The 22618-nt window shown below is 38.8% G+C and overlaps 1 protein-coding gene across 1 annotated transcript; it reads right to left on the bottom strand.

The window, feature by feature from the left end:
* On the bottom strand, window positions 16699-22457 carry LOC109839201 (T-complex protein 1 subunit eta-like). Its single transcript, XM_020407630.1, has 10 exons — window positions 22123-22457; window positions 19106-19363; window positions 19024-19050; window positions 18741-18944; window positions 17742-17911; window positions 17515-17650; window positions 17333-17449; window positions 17077-17196; window positions 16887-16985; window positions 16699-16797 (listed from the first exon to the last, which is right to left on the bottom strand). Exons 1-10 carry the CDS (start codon window positions 22396-22398, stop codon window positions 16699-16701), a joined length of 1506 nt encoding a protein of 501 aa, XP_020263219.1. The 5' UTR covers window positions 22399-22457.

Raw genomic sequence — 22618 nt, 5'->3', positions numbered from 1 at the left:
TCCGAACTACTTATGATGTCGAATCCCTGTAGATCTTCATCGAGGGTCTAACCAACTAGAAAGTAAAAAACTCTAAAGCCATAGAATTAACTAAAACTAATTTCGTCACCTCGGAGTCCTAAGACTTGGCGATATCAACAAGGATCTTGGCAGCAGGGTGAACGATGTCGAGCAGCTTCATGATCGTAGCCCCATCGTTGGAGATCGTGGTGTTGCCCTTGTCGTCGTGGATGAGCTTGTCCATTCCCCTCGGGCCGAGAGTTGTACGGACGGTGTCGGCGACGGCGGTGCAGGCGTTGATGTTGCTCACTACTTGCGCTTTGCCCTGCGACGTGTCGGTGCCTTCCTTTAGAAGTATGATCTGAGGCTGGAGCATCGCCGCCATCGCGCTGGGTGAGATCTAGGGTTAGGGTTTGGAGAGGAGGAGAAGTTGGAGGGAGTGGATTTGAGAGTGTTTTGAGAGCTTCAGGGTTTTAGTTTGCGGGAGAGGGGATTGGGAGGGTCTGCCGAGATCTAGGGCAGTTAACGGGTTAACGGGTTTCGGCCAAATTCCTGACCTACCCAATTAGAGTTAGGGTCCTGAAATGCAAATTCCTCATGAGAGGATAGTCTGACGAGCCCCAAAGGCTTATCCGTCTTTTTTAATAAGCCCTCAAGTTTCTGTTTTTGAAAAAGAATCTCGTAAGTTTTACTCCATTCTTCTAAGAAGTCCTCAGGTTTCTTTTTTTGACCACTAGGCCCCTAAGTTTTACCCATCTCTTCTGAGAAGTCCCTGATTTTTACCCCACCCAATTCTTCTTGTTAGGCTGGAGGTTTCGTTAGCAGAAAAAGAAAGTTGGGTGCTTCTTAGAACAAAGTGGTAAAGCTTAAGGGATCAGTTGTTAAAAAAAAAGTTGAGGGCTTCTTAGAAGGAATGGGTAAAAGCTAAGAGCATTTTAGAAAAAATGGGTAAGACTTAAGGTAATCTTTAGCCTATCTTCTCAATTTCTAATTGTGGCCATTTTTCCTTTTTATGGAGGGAACTTCCTCACAATCATTGGGTGTCACTAAGGCCCCGTTTGGTTGCAAAACAGAAAGGCTGAAAGCCTGACAAAAGCCTGAAGCTTTTGTCAGGCTTTCAGCCTTGTTATTATGCAACCAAACGGGGCCTAAGGGGCACCCCCAACACACGACCTCATGTATTTCACGAAATTAAATTCACGTGGGTGCTCTCTAGAAAAGTCAAAGCTAAGACATTAAAATAATGCTCATAGTTAGCTTACTAACTCGGCTAGACACTCTTGGGTTTTATTATGGTGATTTTGAAAGCGCTGAATTGTTAGATTGGTATTTTTATTAGCACCATATTCTGAGATATAGTTTTTTTTTCTTTCACTTGAAATATTACGAAAACTAATATCACCATTTGACGTGAATTTGATATTTATGTCATATAGGAAAAATAACCAAATTACTTTATTTAGTAGTAGAAAAACATGACCAAAATTAAAAATGATCATTTTGTTATGAGCACATATCAGAATGAAATGTAACTTTTTTGCTTCTCATTTCCAATCAGCAAATTGCAACAGCCAGCCCCCCCCCCCCCCCCCCCCACCACATACTTCTAAAAGTCTTGGCATTAAGCAATCATACGGTATCGTACTAACAATCAAGTTTCTTTCATACTTCTACTCTTTCTCACGATTTATGCTTTTGTTTGAAAGGAACTTGAATCCACTCCAAATACCAAACAAGGCCTCAAAAGCTTAGGTCCACTTTCCAGCCCTTGGACCTGCAATTCGTAGGGGGAAGAGAAACTAGATTGCTAGATTGCTAGATTGCTAGAACCCATCATTATGGCATACTATTGGCCGCTTTTGCGAACGAAAAATGCATATTCTGCAATATATCACCGCTATTGGGCGATAGCGTAGCGGGAAGGAACCGCTAACGCTATTAGCGCCGCTATTACGGGACTATTTACCGCTATTTATAACAGTATTGAAGCGTATCCTAATCAATAACCATATGAATTACGAAGTGGCTGAAGAGAACTCATGCCCATAATTCCTTAAAGGTCCTTCTACTTTCATTCAATCAAACTTACAAGACGTGCAAAAATATCTAGTTGACACCTGTAAGTTTTTAACATAAGACCATGTGCCTTAAGATATAATTGAAAAATAAATCACTCGCTAAGTCGTTCACTTCAGTCAAAATTCTTATCCAAAAAGAAATCTTTTGATTGTTCCTTTAGGTTTAATTCTATTTTTCCACCAAGCATTTTGAAATTTGACTTAGATATTCCGTTATAATTTATTACATCAAACTGCGTATACCCACTATTGCACAATTTTAGTTACATCAAACTGCGTATACCCACTATTGCACAATTTTAGTTGATCATGATATAATTGTCCCTTAACGACTTCCAAATGAATACGTGTTTGTTAACGAGTTCTTATTCCACTCCTTTTTCCTCATCGATATTAAATATAAAACAAAAACAAGAACGTACAGGTTCCAATCTTTAACATCAAAGCGCCTACAACTGAGACTGTGTCTTAGTTGACACTTCACAGGAAATCTACCCTTTTTACCAGAAGACAAACCCTGGAATATTGGTCAACATCCAAAAAGATTGAATCTTTAACATCCAAACACTGAGTTAACTTCTCCACAGAACAAGAAAACAACCTTCGTCCTCATTTCATTCCTTGGTCCTCATACAGCGCCACATCTGAACTACTCATGACGTCGAATCCCTGTAGATCTTCATCGAGGGTCTAACCAACTAGAAAGTAAAAAACTCAAAAGCCATAGAATTAACTAAAACTAATTTCGTCACCTCGGAGTCCTGAGACTTGGCGATATCGACAAGGATCTTGGCAGCAGGGTGAACGATGTCGAGCAGCTTCATGATCGTAGCCCCATCGTTGGAGATTGTTGTGTTGCCCTTGTCGTCGTGGATGAGCTTGTCCATTCCCCTCGGGCCGAGAGTTGTACGGACGGTGTCGGCGACGGCGGTGCAGGCGTTGATGTTGCTCACTACTTGCGCTTTGCCCTATGACGTGTCGGTGCCTTCCTTTAGAAGTATGATCTGAGGCTGGAGCATCGCCGCCATCGCGCTGGGAGAGATCTAGGGTTAGGGTTTGGAGAGGAGGAGAAGTTGGAGGGAGTGGATTTGAGAGTGTTTCGAGAACTTCAGGGTTTTAGTTTGCGGGAGAGGGGAATGGGAGGGTCTGCCGAGATCTAGGGTAGTTAACGGGTTAACGGGTTTCGGCCAAATTCCTGACCTACCCAATTAGAGTTAGGGTCCTGAATTGCAAATTCCTCGTGAGAGGATAGTCTGACGAGCCCCAAAGGCTTATCCGTCTTTTTTAATAAGCCCTCAAGTTTCTATTTTTGAAAAAGAATCTCGTAAGTTTTACTCCATTCTTCTAAGAAGTCCTCAAGTTTCTTTTTTTGACCACTAGGCCCTAAGTTTTACCCATCTCTTCTGAGAAGTCCCTGATTTTTACCCCACCCAATTCTTCTTGTTAGGCTGGAGGTTTCGTTAGCAGAAAAAGAAAGTTGGGTGCTTCTTAGAACAAAGTGGTAAAGCTTAAGGGATCAGTTGTTAAAAAAAAGTTGAGGGATTCTTAGAAGGAATGGGTAAAAGCTAAGAGCATTTTAGAAAAAATGGGTAAGACTTAAGGTAATCTTTAGTCTATCTTCTCAATTTCTAATTGTGGCCATTTTTCCTTTTTTTGGAGGGAACTTCCTCACAATCATTGGGTGTCACTAAGGCCTCGTTTGGTTGCAAAACAGAAAGGCTGAAAGCCTAACAAAAGCCTGAAGCTTTTGTTAGGCTTTCAGCCTTGTTATTATGCAACCAAACAGGGCCTAAGGGGCACCCCCAACGCACGATCTCATGTATTTCACGAAATTAAATTCACGTGTGTGCTCTCTAGAAAAGTCAAAGCTAAGACATTAAAATAATGCTCATAGTTAGCTTACTAACTCAGCTAGACACTCTTGGGTTTTATTGTGGTGATTTTGAAAGCGCTGAATTATTAGATTGGTATTTTTATTAGCACCATATTCTCAGATATAGTTTTTTTTTCTTTCACTTGCAGTATTACGAAAACTAATATCACCATTTGACGTGAATTTGATATTTATGTCATATAGGAAAAATAACCAAATTACTTTATTTAGTAGTAGAAAAACATGACCAAAATTGAAAATGATCATTTTGTTATGAGCACATATCAGAATGAATTGTAACTTTTTTGCTTCTCATTTCCAATCACATCCTAATTCATTATGGAATTTATTTTAGTTTCAAATTTGTTGGTGAATCGCGATGCGTTATTTACATTTTCCGATTGACTGGAGTACAAGACTGTTGCAGATGCAGTGCTTTAAAAAAAAGTTTTTGATTTGACCATCGTATGAAGAATGCTGCAAATTGCAACAGCCAGCCCCCCCACCCCCCCACCACATACTTCTAAAAGTCTTGGCATTAAGCAATCATACGGTATCGTACTAACAATCAAGTTTCTTTCATACTTCTACTCTTTCTCACGATTTATGCTTTTGTTTGAAAGGAACTTGAATCCACTCCAAATACCAAACAAGGCCTCAAAAGCTTAGGTCCACTTTCCAGCCCTTGGACCTGCAATTCGTAGGGGGAAGAGAAACTAGATTGCTAGATTGCTAGAACCCATCATTATGGCATACTATTGGCCGCTTTTGCGAACGAAAAACGCATATTCTGCAATATATCACCGCTATTGGGCGATAGCGTAGCGGGAAGGAACCGTTAACGCTATTAGCGCCGCTATTACGGGACTATTTACCGCTATTTATAACAGTATTGAAGTGTATCCTAATCATTAACCATATGAAATACGAAGTGGCTGAAGAGAACTCATGCCCATAATTCCTTAAAGGTCCTTCTACTTTCATTCAATCAAACTTACAAGGCGTGCAAAAATATCTAGTTGACACCTGTAAGTTTTTAACATAAGACCATGGGCCTTAAGATATAATTGAAAAATAAATCACTCGCTAAGTCGTTCACTTCAGTCAAAATTCTTATCAAAAAAGAAATCTTTTGATTGTTCCTTTAGGTTTAATTCTATTTTTCCACCAAGCATTTTGAAATTTGACTTAGATATTCCGTTATAATTTATTACATCAAACTGTGTATACACACTATTGCACAATTTTAGTTGATCATGATATAATTGTCCCTTAACGACTTCTAAATGAATACGTGTTTGTTAACGAGTTCTTATTCCACTCCTTTTTCCTCATCGATATTAAAAATAAAACAAAAACAAGAACGTACAGGTTCCAATCTTTAACATCAAACCGCCTACAACTGAGACTGTGCCTTAGTTGACACTTCACAGGAAATCTACCCTTTTTACCAGAAGACAAACCCTGGAATATTGGTCAACATCCAAAAAGATTGAATCTTTAACATCCAAACACTGAGTTAACTTCTCCACAGAACAAGAAAACAACCTTCGTCCTCATTTCATTCCATGGTCCTCATACAGCGCCACATCCGAACTACTTATGATGTCGAATCCCTGTAGATCTTCATCGAGGGTCTAACCAACTAGAAAGTAAAAAACTCAAAAGCCATAGAATTAACTAAAACTAATTTCGTCACCTCGGAGTCCTGAGACTTGGCGATATCGACAAGGATCTTGGCAGCAGGGTGAACGATGTCGAGCAGCTTCATGATCGTAGCCCCATCGTTGGAGATCGTGGTGTTGCCCTTGTCGTCGTGGATGAGCTTGTCCATTCCCCTCGGGCCGAGAGTTGTACGGACGGTGTCGGCGACGGCGGTGCAGGCGTTGATGTTGCTCACTACTTGCGCTTTGCCCTGCGACGTGTCGGTGCCTTCCTTTAGAAGTATGATCTGAGGCTGGAGCATCGCCGCCATCGCGCTGGGTGAGATCTAGGGTTAGGGTTTGGAGAGGAGGAGAAGTTGGAGGGAGTGGATTTGAGAGTGTTTCGAGAGCTTCAGGGTTTTAGTTTGCGGGAGAGGGGAATGGGAGGGTCTGCCGAGATCTAGGGCAGTTAACGGGTTAACGGGTTTTGGCCAAATTTCTGACCTCCCCAATTAGAGTTAGGGTCCTGAAATGCAAATTCCTCGTGAGAGGATAGTCTGACGAGCCCCAAAGGCTTATCCGTCTTTTTTAATAAGCCCTCAAGTTTCTATTTTTGAAAAAGAATCTCGTAAGTTTTACTCCATTCTTCTAAGAAGTCCTCAAGTTTCTTTTTTTGACCACTAGGCCCCTAAGTTTTACCCATCTCTTCTGAGAAGTCCCTGATTTTTACCCCACCCAATTCTTCTTGTTAGGCTGGAGGTTTCGTTAGCAGAAAAAGAAAGTTGGGTGCTTCTTAGAACAAAGTGGTAAAGCTTAAGGGATCAGTTGTTAAAAAAAAGTTGAGGGCTTCTTAGAAGGAATGGGTAAAAGCTAAGAGCATTTTAGAAAAAATGGGTAAGACTTAAGGTAATCTTTAGCCTATCTTCTAAATTTCTAATTGTGGTCATTTTTCCTTTTTTTGGAGGGAACTTCCTCACAATCATTGGGTGTCACTGATTGTGATAGTGGATATCTCCTCGAGGTGAGGAGCGGGGACGTAGGTCGTGGGGACCGAACCTCGTAAACATATCGTGTGTTTGTGTTTTGCTTGTCTCATATTTTATTTGTGCATATTCTTATTGTTCTTATTGTTCATATCTATCTCTTGCAAGAACATATTGATCAACATAATTTTAATTGCTATTAATTGGGATTAGATTAGCATAAGACCCTAACCCCCCCCCCTCTAGGGTCTAACAATTGGTATCAGAGCTTGGTGCTCTTTGATTTAAGGACTAACCGCCTTGAGTTAAAGATCCAAGTTATTGTATTAGTGCTAATCTAATTTTGATTAATTGTGCTTCTTGCATTTCATCTCTATGGATATGAATGATTCATCTTGCTTAGGATATGCTATTAATATTGCTCCTCGTTTGGATATTTTCCCCTACGCTCAATGGCGCATTAGATTCAAACTTTTTGTTCAATCTAATCAATTTGATTTGTGGGAAATTATTGAGGATGGTTATGTTATTCCCATCTTGGAAAAATCCAAATGGTGTGATAATGATAAAAGATTGTTTAACATGAACAAGCTTTTGCTAGGATTTTTGATTAGCGCTTTTCACTCATCGTTTTCTAACAAACTTGCTAATTTTGATAGTGCTTATGCTTTATGGAAACTTATTGAAGCACATGAAGGAAAATTGGAGGCTATTCAAGAAGCGTTGGAAAATCCCGCTTTGAGCTCTAAGGAAGCCTCATCCCCATGTACAACACCACTAGGTAGTAACCCTAGTGAGGTATGCGATAACGATGATATTATTACTTTTGATGAACTTGCTCTTGAGTTTGAAAAATTACACAATAGCTATATTGATGTAAAAAGTAAGTATGTTAATATAAAATCTATTCATGAAACACTAGCTACTAAGTTTAATTTTATTGCAAATGAAAATATAATTCTTAAAGAATGCAATGAAAATTTGAAAATTGAAAATGCTAGTTTGCTTCATGAAAAACGTGATGCTATGTTAGAAGTAGATAAGTTAAAATCTATGATGAGTAATCTTGTTTATCCTACTTCTAGTAGCAATACTTGTATGCACAATGATGAGTTGAATCAAATGAGAAAAAGAATATCTACCTTAGATTCAACACTAAATACTTGTATTGCTAATAATAAAAAGCTTATGGACTTATGTGCAAAGGTTAATGTTAATTCTTCCAAGAAACCTATTCACTATGCACATATGTATGACAAAATTCACAAATGTTCTATTTGCGGTCTTAAAGGCCATTTAGCTCAATTTTGTCATAATGCACCAAAAATTGACAAGCCTATGCATGATTGTGCATCCCATCAAGCTTCATCATCACATACTCATGTACACACACATAGTGTAAATCATAAACATGCTTATGTGTACAAATGTGATTATTGTGGTCGTGTTGGCCATTTGGCCATGTTTTGTTTCGATTTGAAAAGAAATTCTCGTTTGCAAAATAATTACAAAGGAAAATCTATTTTTGCAAATGAACCACGTGCATTCTATTTCGGTCAACGTAAACCATTTAAACCTCTACATTGCACAAATTGCAATCGTATGGGTCACGTTTACAATTTTTGCTTTGATCGTATTGGTGCACAAAATACGCTCAAACGGGTTCATAACCCTAGGGCCTTGGATTTAAATGATAGGGGTCATGTCCCAAGTTCTAGTGGTACCAAAATGATTTGGGTACCAAAAAGACTTATATAGTATTTTTTTTAATGTGTTGTTTTTGTTTTGTCTTTGAAATTTTTTTTTTGGCTTTGAATGACAAATTATATTCCTTGTGTCAGAATAAATTATTTATATGTTTTTAATAGACAAAATTACTTATATACATATTATAAAACTTTTAGTAGTTTGTAAAATAAATTTCCAAAAGAGTTTATAGTAAAAATATCTCAAAAATCAGGTTTATGCTTATTACTTTCTTTCGGTCGACCGACCCGGTCGACCGACGGTTATCTGGAAGCATTCCGGTCGACCGCGTCGGTCGACCGAAATTGAATTCCTACAGCAGCAAATTTTTCGATTTTTTTTGTTTCGGTTTTATTATTTGGTTTCTGTTTCACACCCGATCTCCACATCACCCTTAAATCTATCAACCACTCAATCTCAGCCGTTGCTCACATTATCAAGACATCCTACCCTTCCTTCTTCCTCCCATTCTAAAATCGCAGCCTAGGGTTTCAGCTTCTCAAAATATCTGTTTTCGGTCGCCCGCTTCGATTCAACCGCTGTCTCTCATCAGTTTTGTGGGTAACTTCTTCCTTCACCCTTTGATTTCTGAGTTTTTATATCTACTCTCTCATCTAGGGTTTTTAATTCTAGGGCTTTTTTGTTAACTTGCTCTATATTGGTTCTCGTTTACAGGATATTGAAAAATCTCTCTAATCTTTTCAAAACCCTACCCCCCAAAAAGAGGTCTAAACCCGAATCTAGTTCTTCCTCTGTAAAAGCCTCACATTATGAGGATTATTTGCTGTTTAAACCTCTTGTTAGGAAATATAGGGAACTGTGTAAACTGAAGATCCTCCCAACTAGGTATATCAAGTATCCTGAACTGGCCATCTATAACACTCACTCTATTCTTCATAATGTTGGGTTGAATAAACTGTTTGATGAAAGTTTTAAAGTTCCTTATTATCCTTTCTTAGTTTATCTGTTTTATGCTAACATGTCCACATCATCCTCTGCTGATGGTAGTTTAACCATCTCCTCCTCTGTTAAAAATGTGGCAATAGCTTTTACTGCCAACGAACTTGCGGGGATTCTTCAAATCCCAACAGGTGACGTTGAACTCAGGGCTATTGAGCTTAGTGATCCTGCAGTCAATCATCAAATGTTTATACCCGGATGCTCATATCCTATGAACAACAATTCACTTAATCCTATTGCTAGACTCATTGCCAGAATTGTTGCTCAAAATTTGATCCCTAAGACTGGTAGTTTTGATCACTTTGCCTCTGACAAGATAAATGCTGTCTATACCATTTTTGCTAAAATCAAAGTTGATTGGGCTACTATCTTTGTCAAAAACATGGGATCTAAACATACCAAGTTTCTACCCTTTGGTTCCTTTCTCACTCTCATTTTTCAACATTTCAATGTTGACCTCACTAACGAACCTAAGGTTGAATCCAAGAGAGATTTCTTTGATGGCATTTCACTTTCCAGAATGCGAATATCTCTTGACTCCACTCCTAAACCATCCTCTCACTCCCGTTCTAGAGCCTCTACTTCTTCCACTTCTTCCACTTCTGAGATTTGTGACCGTCTTGATCGCCTTGAGACTCGAGTCTCATCTATACAGAAGGATGTTAGGACTATTCTTTCATACCAGCGTCAGTCTCTCGGGATCCCTTCAAAGTATGAGTCTGATTCTAGTGAGGATTCTGCTGGTGGCTCAGATGGTGATGGTAGTGGAGATGGTGATGATGATGGTAGTGGAGATGGTGATGATGATGGTAGTGATGATGGTGATCATGATGATGTTGGAGGAGGTGATGACTGATTGAGTTTCTTTATATGTTGTTTTTATCTGTTTTTGATGTTTTCTTCTGGGTTGTAAAAACTTGATAACTCTGTTTTTATTTGAGTGTATAACTCTATGACGCTTTGGTGCTTTGTGGAACAACTATGTATGGTTTTGTGTGACGTTTTATGTATGACTTACTATTTCGTGGACAAACCTATATGTATGCATAAATATGCTGCCTTTAATATCTATATGATGTTATTTGTGATTCATTATGTTTAGTTTATTTCTTTTATGAATCACTGCATTGTTGAAACAACACTCATGTTTTGGTATGCAGCAAATAGTTGCTTATCATAAGTTGCCTATGTGATGTTTAAGTTTTGCTTTTTTATGCATCAATGCGTGGTTTATCATTTTTGTAATGCCTAAATGATGATTTGTAAATTGCTTATGCCAGTTCATCATTTTGTGATCAATGCATGGTTAAGACAATACCCATGTTTTGTTTCTTGCATATTTTTTATTATGCATAAGTTTGATGGATAGTTGTCAGTTTAAGCTCCTGTATATATGCTCTATTGATGTCATCTAATCTATGTGACAGGGGGAGTTTTTGACATAAATTTCTTTACTTCTCTTATCTATGCTTATAAGCAGGGGGAGCATTGCTCCTATCTTTCATTTTTCCCTCTTTTTGATGTTGTCAAAGGGGGAGAAAATACCACTTATAGCTTACGAATTAATTTCTGTTATATATGGTCATATATGATTTTTACATATGGTCATGTATAACTTATTCTTGTTCGAATTAATTTCTGTTATATATGGTCATATATGATTTTTACATATGGTCATGTATAACTTATTCTTGTTTTGACTTATATGTGGTTTATCAGTGTATACTTCATACTCATGTATAAATTGTTTGCCATCATCAAAAAGGGGGAGATTGTTGACCCTATCAGTTTTGCATGGATGCATTTGACAAACAATTTATTACTAATAAGGTTTTTCCAGTGTTTTTGTTTATGTTCTCGGTTTCAGGGGTATTTCGACAAGCCGTTAAATAGATCAGAAGTTCATCTGCGTGGATTTACCTAGGTATTTGTTAGTCTTATTAACATATATTGCGTAGGGATGATATCATAAGCTCAATATATATTCACTTAACACGATTTTTGACGTTTGATAATCATATGGATGGATTTCTTAAAACATTGTTAAAATATCTTTATCTCTCTGTGTACAGCTCTCTCACGCTTTGCCTATATACTATAATTTATGCACAGATAACATATAATGAACTATTTACGAAGTCCCTATTTCAAATTTCATTTCATAAAAATACAGGTTTTCTAAGCATTTTTCAAAAACAGGTAGTTTTCACAAAAAAAAAAACGAAATTTGTTTCATTTTTCTAAAAATTCCTTTCAACATCGTATTTCATCACTTATAAACTGTTCGCCCAAAGTTTCATTATTTTTGGAGATGAATGATATTTATTAACGAATTTCCAAAAACTGCCAAAACCTGTTTTCTGCCCATGTCAGATTTTCCGGTCGAACCGATACGGGTCGACCGCGGCCTGTCTGGTTTCTGAGAAGACTTTCTAGTGTTTTCCGGTCGACCGCGAATTTACGTCGGCTCGACCGAATTCCATTGGTCGAGCGAATTTGCGCGTCGGCGACCGCAGCCTTCAAAACGATGTTTCCTCCACGTTTTTTGAACTAATCGGTCGACCGTACCGGTCGCACCGACCGAGCTGACAAACTGAGCCTAAGGCTAGTTTTTCAAATGCGGCTTTTTGCGTCTTTTTCTATTTTTAGCTGTTGTATGGGTTCTATATATACCTCATGCCTGCTCTTCTTCTCTATTAATCAAGAAATCAAGTTGGTGTTTAACAAGTTGTTAATCGCGTTTAAGAGCTATTTAAGACGTCGTTTCATCAATCTGTTTTCTAAGAGAAGTTTTTCTACAACAGCAAGAAGCTTTTCTCAAATCCTTATTGGAATCATTATTTCTACAGCTCTTCTCTTGTCATGAGAAGTTTTCTAAAAACTCTTCCTATATAGCTTAGTATATTCACTTTCAAATTTGATTAGCTATATTCATTAAGTTATTTATTGAGTTTGATGCACTATTATCACACACACTTATTGAGGCTGATATTCCATATTATATATTGTGGGTTTGTGGGTTGATTTAGTAGTGTTTGAGCTCATTGTGTTCTCACTTGTAAATTGAGTAACAAATCATTGTATTATACTTTTATTTGTGAGAATCACTTTGTAATTACACTTGTACACCGAGAGAGTGTGAGGAGCAGAGAGACGGGGTCAATCATAGAGTGGCGGTCGATTGACGAACCTAGGGAGAGTTGGAATCGAGCACGTGAGGAGATCGGTGGGGGCGGGGGGGGGGGGGTGGCACGGCTAGGTTCCTACACTTAGTGTGTAAAGGTGTGATTGCTTGAGTGATTGTGTAGTGTGAGACGTTTTCGGTGAAACTTGTAAACCGAGTGTGAGAAATTCCGGCTTCCAAACCGGATTGGATAGGCGATATCTCCTCGAGGTTGAAGAGGAGCTGCGGACGTAGGTCAGTGGGGGACCGGCAACCTCGTAAACATATCGTGTGTTTGCTGTTTTGCTCTGTCTCATATTTTATTTGTGCATATTCTTATGTGTTCTTATTGTTCATATCCCTATCTCTTGCAAGAACATATTGCATCTATATAATTTTAATTAGCTTTTAAATTGGATTAGATTAGCCATTGAAAGACCCTAATCACCCCCCCTCTAGGGTCTAAACATATGGTTCAACATCCAAAAAGATGAATCTTTAACATCCAAACACTGAGTTAACTTCTCCACAGAACAAGAAAACAACCTTCGTCCTCATTTCATTCAAGGTCCTCATACAGCGCCACATCTGAACTACTTATGATGTCGAATCCCTGTAGATCTTCATCGAGGGTCTAACCAACTAAAAAGTAAAAAACTCAAAAGCCATAGAATTAACTAAAACTAATTTCGTCACCTCGGAGTCCTGAGACTTGGAAAGTAAAAAACTCAAAAGCCATAGAATTAACTAAAACTAATTTCGTCACCTCGGAGTCCTGAGACTTGGCGATATCGACAAGGATCTTGGCAGCAGGGTGAACGATGTCGAGCAGCTTCATGATCGTAGCCCCATCGTTGGAGATCGTGGTGTTGCCCTTGTCGTCGAGGATGAGCTTGTCCATTCCCCTCGAGCCGAGAGTTGTACGGACGGTGTCGGCGACGGCGGGGCAGGCGTTGATGTTGCTCACTACTTGCGCTTTGCCCTGCGACGTGTCGGTGCCTTCCTTTAGAAGTATGATCTGAGGCTGGAGCATCGCCGCCATCGCGCTGGGTGAGATCTAGGGTTAGGGTTTGGAGAGGAGGAGAAGTTGGAGGGAGTGGATTTGAGAGTGTTTCGAGAGCTTCAGGGTTTTAGTTTGCGGGAGAGGGGAATGGGAGGGTCTGCCGAGATCTAGGGCAGTTAACGGGTTAACGGGTTTTGGCCAAATTTCTGACCTCCCCAATTAGAGTTAGGGTCCTGCAAATTCCTCGTGAGAGGATAGTCTGACAAGCCCCAAAGGCTTATCCGTCTTTTTTAATAAGCCCTCAAGTTTCTGTTTTTGAAAAAGAAGCTCGTAAGTTTTACTCCATTCTTCTAAGAAGTCCTCAAGTTTCTTTTTTTGACCACTAGGCCCCTAAATTTTACCCATCTCTTCTGAGAAGTCCCTGATTTTTACCCCACCCAATTCTTCTTGTTAGGCTAGAGGTTTCGTTAGCAGAAAAAGAAAGTTAGGTGCTTCTTAGAACAAAGTGGTAAAGCTTAAAGGGTCAGTTGCTAAAAAAAAAAAGTTGAGGGCTTCTTAGAATGAATGGGTAAAAGCTAAGAGCTTTTTAAAAAAAATGGGTAAGACTTAAGGTAATCTTTAGTCTATCTTCTCAATTTCTAATTGTGGCCATTTTTCCTTTTTTTGGAGGGAACTTCCTCACATTCATTGGGTGTCACTAAGGTCTCGTTTGGTTGCAAAACAGAAAGGCTGAAAGCCTGACAAAAGCCTGAAGCTTTTGTCAGGCTTTCAGCCTTGTTATTATGCAACCAAACGGGGCCTAAGGGGCACCCCCAACACACGACCTCTTGTATTTCACGAAATTAAATTCACGTGGGTGCTCTCTAGAAAAGTCAAAGCTAAGACATTAAAATAATGCTCATAGTTAGCTTACTAACTCGGTTAGACACTCTTGGGTTTTATTGTGGTGATTTTGAAAGTGCTAAATTATTAGATTGGTATTTTTATTAGCACCATATTCTCAGATATAGTTTTTTTTCTTTCACTTGCAGTATCATATTCTCAGATATAGTTTTTTTTCTTTCACTTGCAGTATTACGAAAACTAATATCACCATTTGACGTGAATTTGATATTTATGTCATATAGGAAAAATAACCAAATTACTTTATTTAGTAGTAGAAAAACATGACCAAAATTGAAAATGATCATTTTGTTATGAGCACATATCAGAATGAATTGTAACTTTTTTGCTTCTCATTTCCAATTACATCCTAATTCATTATGGAATTTATTTTAGTTTCAAATTTGTTGGTGAATCGCGATGCGTTATTTACATTTTCCGATTGACTGGAGTACAAGACTGTTGCAGACGCAGTGCTTTAAAAAAAAGTTTTTGATTTGGCCATCGTATGAAGAATGTTAGGACTCATGTGTATGAGCCTACTTTTGAATCTTGTTTTGATGATGTTGCAAACAATTTATAATATATTTTTTAGTATTTGTGTGTTGTTTCAGGTTAAGTAACTCTGGAGCCTCAGTTATGTAGAAGCTCATTCAACTCAGTCAGATCCAAGATTTTGCTTCTCATGCATATCAACTTGGTACAACTAGCATAGGACTTTATGTTGTGTGAATACATCTCAAGCTTAATATCCGTATAACACACACATTTTTTCTTAATGTGATTTTATCAAATATACTGAGATATCAGTGTATAGACTTAATTTTAGCTATATTCAATTTTTGTTAAGTCTACAAATTCATTTAAAAATGCCGCATATCCTTGTTTATCTCATTTGTTCAAAACTAAGAAAATTATACACTCATTTTACATGTTTTTAGCAAAACCATGAGATTTTTCAAACAGTGTATCACATTTGGAAAATTCCTTCTGGAATACACTCATGTATATGTTTATAAACTATTTCCCAAATTTTATATTTTTTGGAATTTGTTTGATATTTTTTAACATGGTTCAAAGTTCAGCTTTTCTGCATTTCTTCTGATCAGTGCACGTTCAGTCGACTCATAAGTCGACATATAAGTCGACTCACGAAGTGTGTGGAATTGTCATTTTTATCTGCTGAGTCGACTCATATAAGTCGACTCATTAGTCGACTCATGAGTCGACTCATAAGTCGACTTACCAAAGAGCCGTTGCACAGTAACGGCTAGTTTGCTGTTTTATGTGTTTGGGGCTTCTTGGTCTTTTTCCTTGGGCTTTAGCTGATGTATTGAGATGCTATATATACCCATATATTCTGAACTCTTTAAAAGTACCCAAGAAGTTTTCTTAATCAAGTTTGAAAGAGTTTATCTTGTGTTTAAAGAGGTGTTTAAGCCTTTGTTTAGTTTGAAAAAGAATTGGCATTACAAGGAGGAGCTTGTATCACTTGTTGAGGAAATCATCCTCAATATCCAATCATCCTCTTCTTGTAGAGAAGTGTTTCTAACTCATCTTTCTAGCACTCAATTCTTGTTAATCTTATTGCTAGTTGGATTTCATTTAAACTCATTTATTACACACTCACTTTGAGCTTGATTATATTTCATACAATATATTGTTGGGTAGTGGTGTGTGATTTAGTGAGTGTTGGGAATTTAACGCCTAAATCCCTAATGCAACAGAAACGTAGAATAGAAAAAAGTACACCAAGATTTACGAGGTTCGGCAACTGCCTACGTCCTCGGGAGCCACACAGATAATTTCTTATTAATCAAACAAGAAATTACAAATCAAGAGCAAATCCCAAAATTAAGATTTCTCAAATGAACACTGTAGCTACAGTGATAATAATTAAAGGAATAAACCCCCTTTCAAAGGGAATAAAAACCCTAATTAATTTCTCTCTCTCTCTCTTTCTTAAACTTTTCTTAATCTCCCCTCAAAGGAACATGAGAGCTGGAGATGAAATAAAATCACTGCTGTGATTTAAAAGAGGGGGGAGCCGAAAGAGGTTGAGAAAAAACGCGTCTACGTTTTCGATCGCCGCCAGAGAGAAATCGGGGGAGAGGAAGCAAACCAAACCCTAGGGCACAAAGGGGTTTATATAGGAGGATTGGAGGGCTGGCGACAGCCTGTCGCCAGCGGATAAGCCCGACGCGAGGGTCGGAGCGCTCGAATGCAAGGGTCGGCATCGCCAAAAAACGCCGAGGTCAGAATCGCCCAAACGCGATGGTCGAAAACGTCAAGTTCGAGTTCGCCTGCAGCTTTGCCTGCGCCATCCCTCAAGCTCGTCGGAGCTCCTCGCCGGAATAGAGGTTTGATCTACACCTTATTCCAACACTTGGCATATGAATTTATAAACAGTTGTGACTTTCCAGCTATGGTTCGTGCATGTTGTCGTAAATATCGACTAACCTCCATCTATCATTTTTTTCAAAAAAATAAAAAAGAATGAGTATGAACTAAAGAATACAAATTAAAACAGATCTTAGCAGGTTTCTATTGCCTACATCAATAGCACCGCCACCAGCCACAATAGTGGAATTCTTGAGAGCTCTTCTGACTATCATTATTGCATCATGCAGACTCCTTTCAGCTTCTTCAATGAACTGGAGAGAGCAAAACATCAAACAATATGATGACTACTAGGCATAAACTACAGTAACGTTCAGCTGATGGGAGACTTTCTTAATGACAAACCTGGTCTGCTCCACCACGGAGAACTATGGTTGCAGTCCGACCAGAAGGGCAGCCACTAAATATGTTGAACCTCTCATTCCCAACTTGTTTCTCCTCAAACACATCACAAGACCCCAGAACCTTTAACAAGTTAACCACAAAAGAAGAAAATTAATAAAAGGGGCCATAACTATATGGATTGAAATTAAAGAATTCACTCATCTGTCTGATTGCACTCACTAAACCACAAATGTACAAGGAGAGATATGAAGGAAACCTCATTGATAATGTTGTTGACAGAAGTTTGTACAGTACCACCTGTAGCAGCAGAAACCCTTTGCAGGTCTTCTTCTGTTACACGACCAGCGCAGAATATATCTCGATCTGCAAAATACTGAAGACCATACAAAATATTACGGTTTGAACATGCTATGTTTTACAGAAAATTGAGGTATGTACCTGAGTTGCAAGGTCGCCAATTGCCAATCGCGAGAGGACGATTTTTGCTCCACTCTTGACACACTTATCTAACTTGTCGTAGATGATATTCCACTCAGCATCAACTATTGACTGATACTGCAGTGGATCTGATAGTCTACAAATGACTTATAAATTGATTATAAGAGAACCATAAAACATGATGAAAAAACATATTAACAGAGCACATTTATTGGAGTTGATTTTACCTGATTTCAGCATTTTCTTTCTCTGATTTCAACTCTAATTCAATGTTTAACAGAAGGATTTTTGGATTCAGAAACTTGTTTGGTTGCTGCTCAAAACCAGCATAAGAGAATGTCTTTTTGAAAGCAACACCATTAACAAGAAATGAATCCCTCATAGTACCCCCTGGAACCTGCACCATAAGCCGTAATTTAAACTTCAAAAACCTTTACTGCATACTAACTCATTGCAAGCAATACCTTTAAAATTCCATCCAGTAGAAATTAAATAATTCCACATCATTAGGGTGCAAATCCCCCCCACCCCCCACCCACCCAACCCCCAAAGCAAAAGAATAAGAAATAAGATATGATAGTCATAAAACAGATGGCAATAAAGATGAAGAGTTGTTTGCCTTAAATACTTGACACAGAAAATAAATTCTAAACCTAAGCAATAAGAAGTATTAGATTCTACATTAGCCTCCCAAATTTTATGCCAATGCTCCAGATTCAAAAGTTATGCGCTTGGAATTGACGAGTAAAACGATCTTTTCATCTAGAAGCTTTAATCAAGACAGTAAATACACAACAGGAAAAAGAGACGAGTTATTAACCATATGCATGATGAAACCTTACAGTACCCAAAATTTTACATCCACTTCAGAATACCGATTGCTTTCAAAATGTACTTCAGATGTCGCGCACATATAACCAATAACCCCGCCAATGCACAAACCCACCCACCCCCAGAAAAAACAAATATCAGTTAAGACCTTTTGGGTTTCAAATGCTAGAAAACTGAACATAATTGAAGCATGAAGTTCCAACTTCTGAGAATAGAACAATCAATATATGTTTAGATGCTAACAAAGCTGCCTTAATGGGTGTTAGAAACTTAGAATTAATGTTATCACGCTTGCAGTTGTTATCAATGTCATTTAAAATTTAAAATGAACTTAATGAGCACCAAATCATATGCGAAAAAGCAAATATACGCGTGTAAGGATTGATGAGAATAACCTTTTTTATTCCAAGTAAATTTAATCTATCATCATTTACAATAGCAAGGACAGCGTCCACAACCATTTCAGCAAAAAATTCTTTTTCGCCTCCTATTAATTTTGATGATAGTGTTGTAGCAGCACATTTTGCCAATAAGGACTTCTTTTCCTCAAGGCTCTTCCCTTCTATGCTTACAGAGAGCTCTTTAACTTTGCTAATGGCCTGTAATACATGGTATAATATTCAGTTCAGCGAACAATAAACTACAGTATATCATGCAGACAGTCACTAATACACTCACCAAGTTGCCTATCGAGGGTCTAACCAACTAGAAAGTAAAAAAACTCAAAAGCCATAGAATTAACTAAAACTAATTTCGTTACCTCGGAGTCCTGAGACTTGGCGATATCGACAAGGATCTTGGCAGCAGGGTGAACGATGTCGAGCAGCTTCATGATCGTATCCCCATCGTTGGAGATCTTGGTGTTGCCCTTGTCGTCGTGGATGAGCTTGTCCATTCCCCTCGGGCCGAGAGTTGTACGGACGGTGTCGGCGACGGCGGTGCAGGCGTTGATGTTGCTCACTACTTGCGCTTTGCGCTGCGACGTGTCGGTGCCTTCCTTTAGAAGTATGATCTGAGGCTGGAGCATCGCCGCCATCACGCTGGGTGAGATCTAGGGCTAGGGTTTGGAGAGGAGGAGAAGTTGGAGGGAGTGGATTTGAGAGTGTTTTGAGAGTTTCTGGGTTTTAGTATGCGGGAGAGGGGAATGCGAGGGTCTGCCGAGATTAGGGCAGTTAACGGGTTAACGGGTTTGAAGTTTGGATACAGTGGTCTAGTGGATACAAGGGAGATTCTAATATGAAGAGAAGAGTTTTCATTTGCTCTCTTATATGGTGTGTCTGGCAGGAGCGCAATGACAGATTGTTTTCTAATAAGCAGAAGAGTTCTCTTGCCCTCTTGAACAAAATTGTGACTTTTTCAACATTTTGGCTAGGATCTGAGGGGATCTCTGCTCGAGCTGCCAGATTACAAGAAAGAAGAAGAAAAAGAGCTGCTGGTTTCAATACTGCCAAGGTTGCTGATTTTGAGAACAAAGATGGTGTGGCTACAGTGATTCAATTGGGATGATCCTTTTATATTCACTGGATATGCTCTTGGTTTTGCTTGAAAGAAACTTTGTTCTTCTGTTTTGTTTTTGGTTTCTTTTGACAAACTTGTTATATCAGGTATTTGGGGGAGGTTATGTCCGTTTTTTTCCAGTTGTATACAGGGAATGGGGTACTACTACTTGTAGTATTTTCTTTTGAACTTTAGTACATACTCTTGGTTGGGAGTATGAACTTTTTTTTGTAACAACCACTTTATCTTTTAATTTAGCTGGCTGGAATACCTTTGGGGTATTCCATCCTTTTTCTCCAAAAAAAAAACGGGTTAACGGGTTTCGGCCAAATTCCTGACCTACCCAATTAGAGTTCGGGTGCCGAAATGTAAATTCCTCGTGAGAGGATAGTCTGAAGAGCCCCAAAGGCTTATCCCTCTTTTTTAATAAGCCCACGAGTTTCTGTTTTTGAAAAAGAAGCTCGTAAGTTTTACTCCACTCTTCTAAGAAGTCCTCAAGTTTCTTTTTTTGACCACTCCCCTAAGTTTTACCCATCTCTTCTGAGAAGCCCGTGATTTTTACCCCTCCCAATTCTTCTTGTTAGCCTGGAGGTTTCATTAGCAGAAAAAGAAAGTTGGGTGCTTCTTAGAACAAAGTGGCAAAGCTCAAGGGTTTAGTTGTTTAAAAAAAAAAGTTGAGGGCTTATTAGAAGGAATGGGTAAAAGCTAAGAGCTTTTTAGAAAAAATGGGTAAGACTTAAGGTAATCTTTAGCCTATCTTCTCAATTTCTAATTGTGGCCATTTTTCCTTTTTTTGGAGGGAACTTCCTCACAATCATTGGGTGTCACTAAGGCCCCGTTTGGTTGCAAAACAGAAAGGCTGAAAGCCTGACAAAAGCCTCAGAGGTTGAAAGCCTGACAAAAGCCTGAAGCTTTTGTCAGGCTTTCAGCCTTGTTATTATGCAACCAAACAGTGCCTAAGGGGCACCCCCAACACACGACCTCATGTATTTCACGAAATTAAATTCACGTGGGTGCTCTCTAGAAAAGTCAAAGCTAAGACATTAAAATAATGCTCATAGTTAGCTTACTAACTCGGCTGGACACTCTTGGGTTTTATTATGGTGATTTTGAAAGCGCTGAATTATTAGATTGGTATTTTTATTAGCATCATATTCTCAGATATAGTTTTTTTTCTTTCACTTGCAGTATTACGAAAACTAATATCACCATTTGACGTGAATTTGATATTTATGTCATATAGGAAAAATAACCAAATTACTTTATTTAGTAGTAGAAAAACATGACCAAAATTGAAAATGATCATTTTGTTATGAGCACATATCAGAATGAATTGTAACTTTTTTGCTTCTCATTTCCAATCACATCCTAATTCATTATGGAATTTATTTTAGTTTCAAATTTGTTGGTGAATCGCGATGCGTTATTTACATTTTTCGATTGACTGGAGTACAAGACTGTTGCAGACGCAGTGCTTTAAAAAAAAGTTTTTGATTTGGCCATCGTATGAAGAATGCTGCAAATTGCAACACCCAGCCCCCGCCCCCCCCCACCACATACTTCTAAAAGTCTTGGCATTAAGCAATCATACGGTATCGTACTAACAATCAAGTTTCTTTCATACTTCTACTCTTTCTCACGATTTATGCTTTTGTTTGAAAGGAACTTGAATCCGTTCACTTCAGTCAAAATTCTTATCCAAAAAGAAATCTTTTGATTGTTCCTTTAGGTTTAATTCTATTTTTCCACCAAGCATTTTGAAATTTGACTTAGATATTCCGTTATAATTTATTACATCAAACTGCGTATACACACTATTGCACAATTTTAGTTGATCATGATATAATTGTCCCTTAACGACTTCCAAATGAATATGTGTTTGTTAACGAGTTCTTATTCCACTCCTTTTTCCTCATCGATATTAAAAATAAAACAAAAACAAGAACGTACAGGTTCCAATCTTTAACATCAAACCGCCTACAACTGAGACTGTGTCTTAGTTGACACTTCACATGAAATCTACCCTTTTTACCAGAAGACAAACCCTGGAATATTGGTCAACATCCAAAAAGATTGAATCTTTAACATCCAAACACTGAGTTAACTTCTCCACAGAACAAGAAAACAACCTTCGTCCTCATTTCATTCCTTGGTCCTCATACAGCGCCACATCTGAACTACTTATGATGTCGAATCCCTGTAGATCTTCATCGAGGGTCTAACCAACTAGAAAGTAAAAAACTCAAAAGCCATAGAATTAACTAAAACTAATTTCGTCACCTCGGAGTCCTGAGACTTGGCGATATCGACAAGGATCTTGGCAGCAGGGTGAACGATGTCGAGCAGCTTCATGATCGTAGCCCCATCGTTGGAGATCGTGGTGTTGCCCTTGTCGTCGTGGATGAGCTTGTCCATTCCCCTCGGGCCGAGAGTTGTACGGACGGTGTCGGCGACGGCGGTGCAGGCGTTGATGTTGCTCACTACTTGCGCTTTGCCCTGCGACGTGTCGGTGCCTTCCTTTAGAAGTATGATCTGAGGCTGGAGCATCGCCGCCATCGCGCTGGGTGAGATCTAGGGTTAGGGTTTGGAGAGGAGGAGAAGTTGGAGGGAGTGGATTTGAGAGTGTTTCGAGAGCTTCAGGGTTTTAGTTTGCGGGAGAGGGGAATGGGAGGGTCTGCCGAGATCTAGGTCAGTTAACGGGTTAACAGGTTTCGGCCAAATTCCTGACCTACCCAATTAGAGTTAGGGTCCTGAAATGCAAATTCCTCGTGAGAGG

The sequence above is a fragment of the Asparagus officinalis genome, chromosome 4 (genome assembly GCF_001876935.1).
Source record: "Asparagus officinalis chromosome 4, Aspof.V1, whole genome shotgun sequence".
NCBI lineage: Eukaryota > Viridiplantae > Streptophyta > Magnoliopsida > Asparagales > Asparagaceae > Asparagus > Asparagus officinalis.
This window is presented reverse-complemented; position numbering and strand designations above follow the sequence as displayed.

Bases quoted from the DNA above. Each gene is read 5' to 3' on its own strand.
- LOC109839201 (XM_020407630.1), bottom strand. From the start codon at position 22,398: ATGGCGGCGATGCTCCAGCCTCAGATCATACTTCTAAAGGAAGGCACC. The intron at 19,051-19,105 runs GTAACGAAATTA...TTTACTTTCTAG, and splicing joins CCAAGTCTCAGGACTCCGAG to TTGGTTAGACCCTCGATAGG. The intron at 17,651-17,741 runs GTAAAATCAACT...AGTCATTTGTAG, and splicing joins AAAGAAAATGCTGAAATCAG to ACTATCAGATCCACTGCAGT.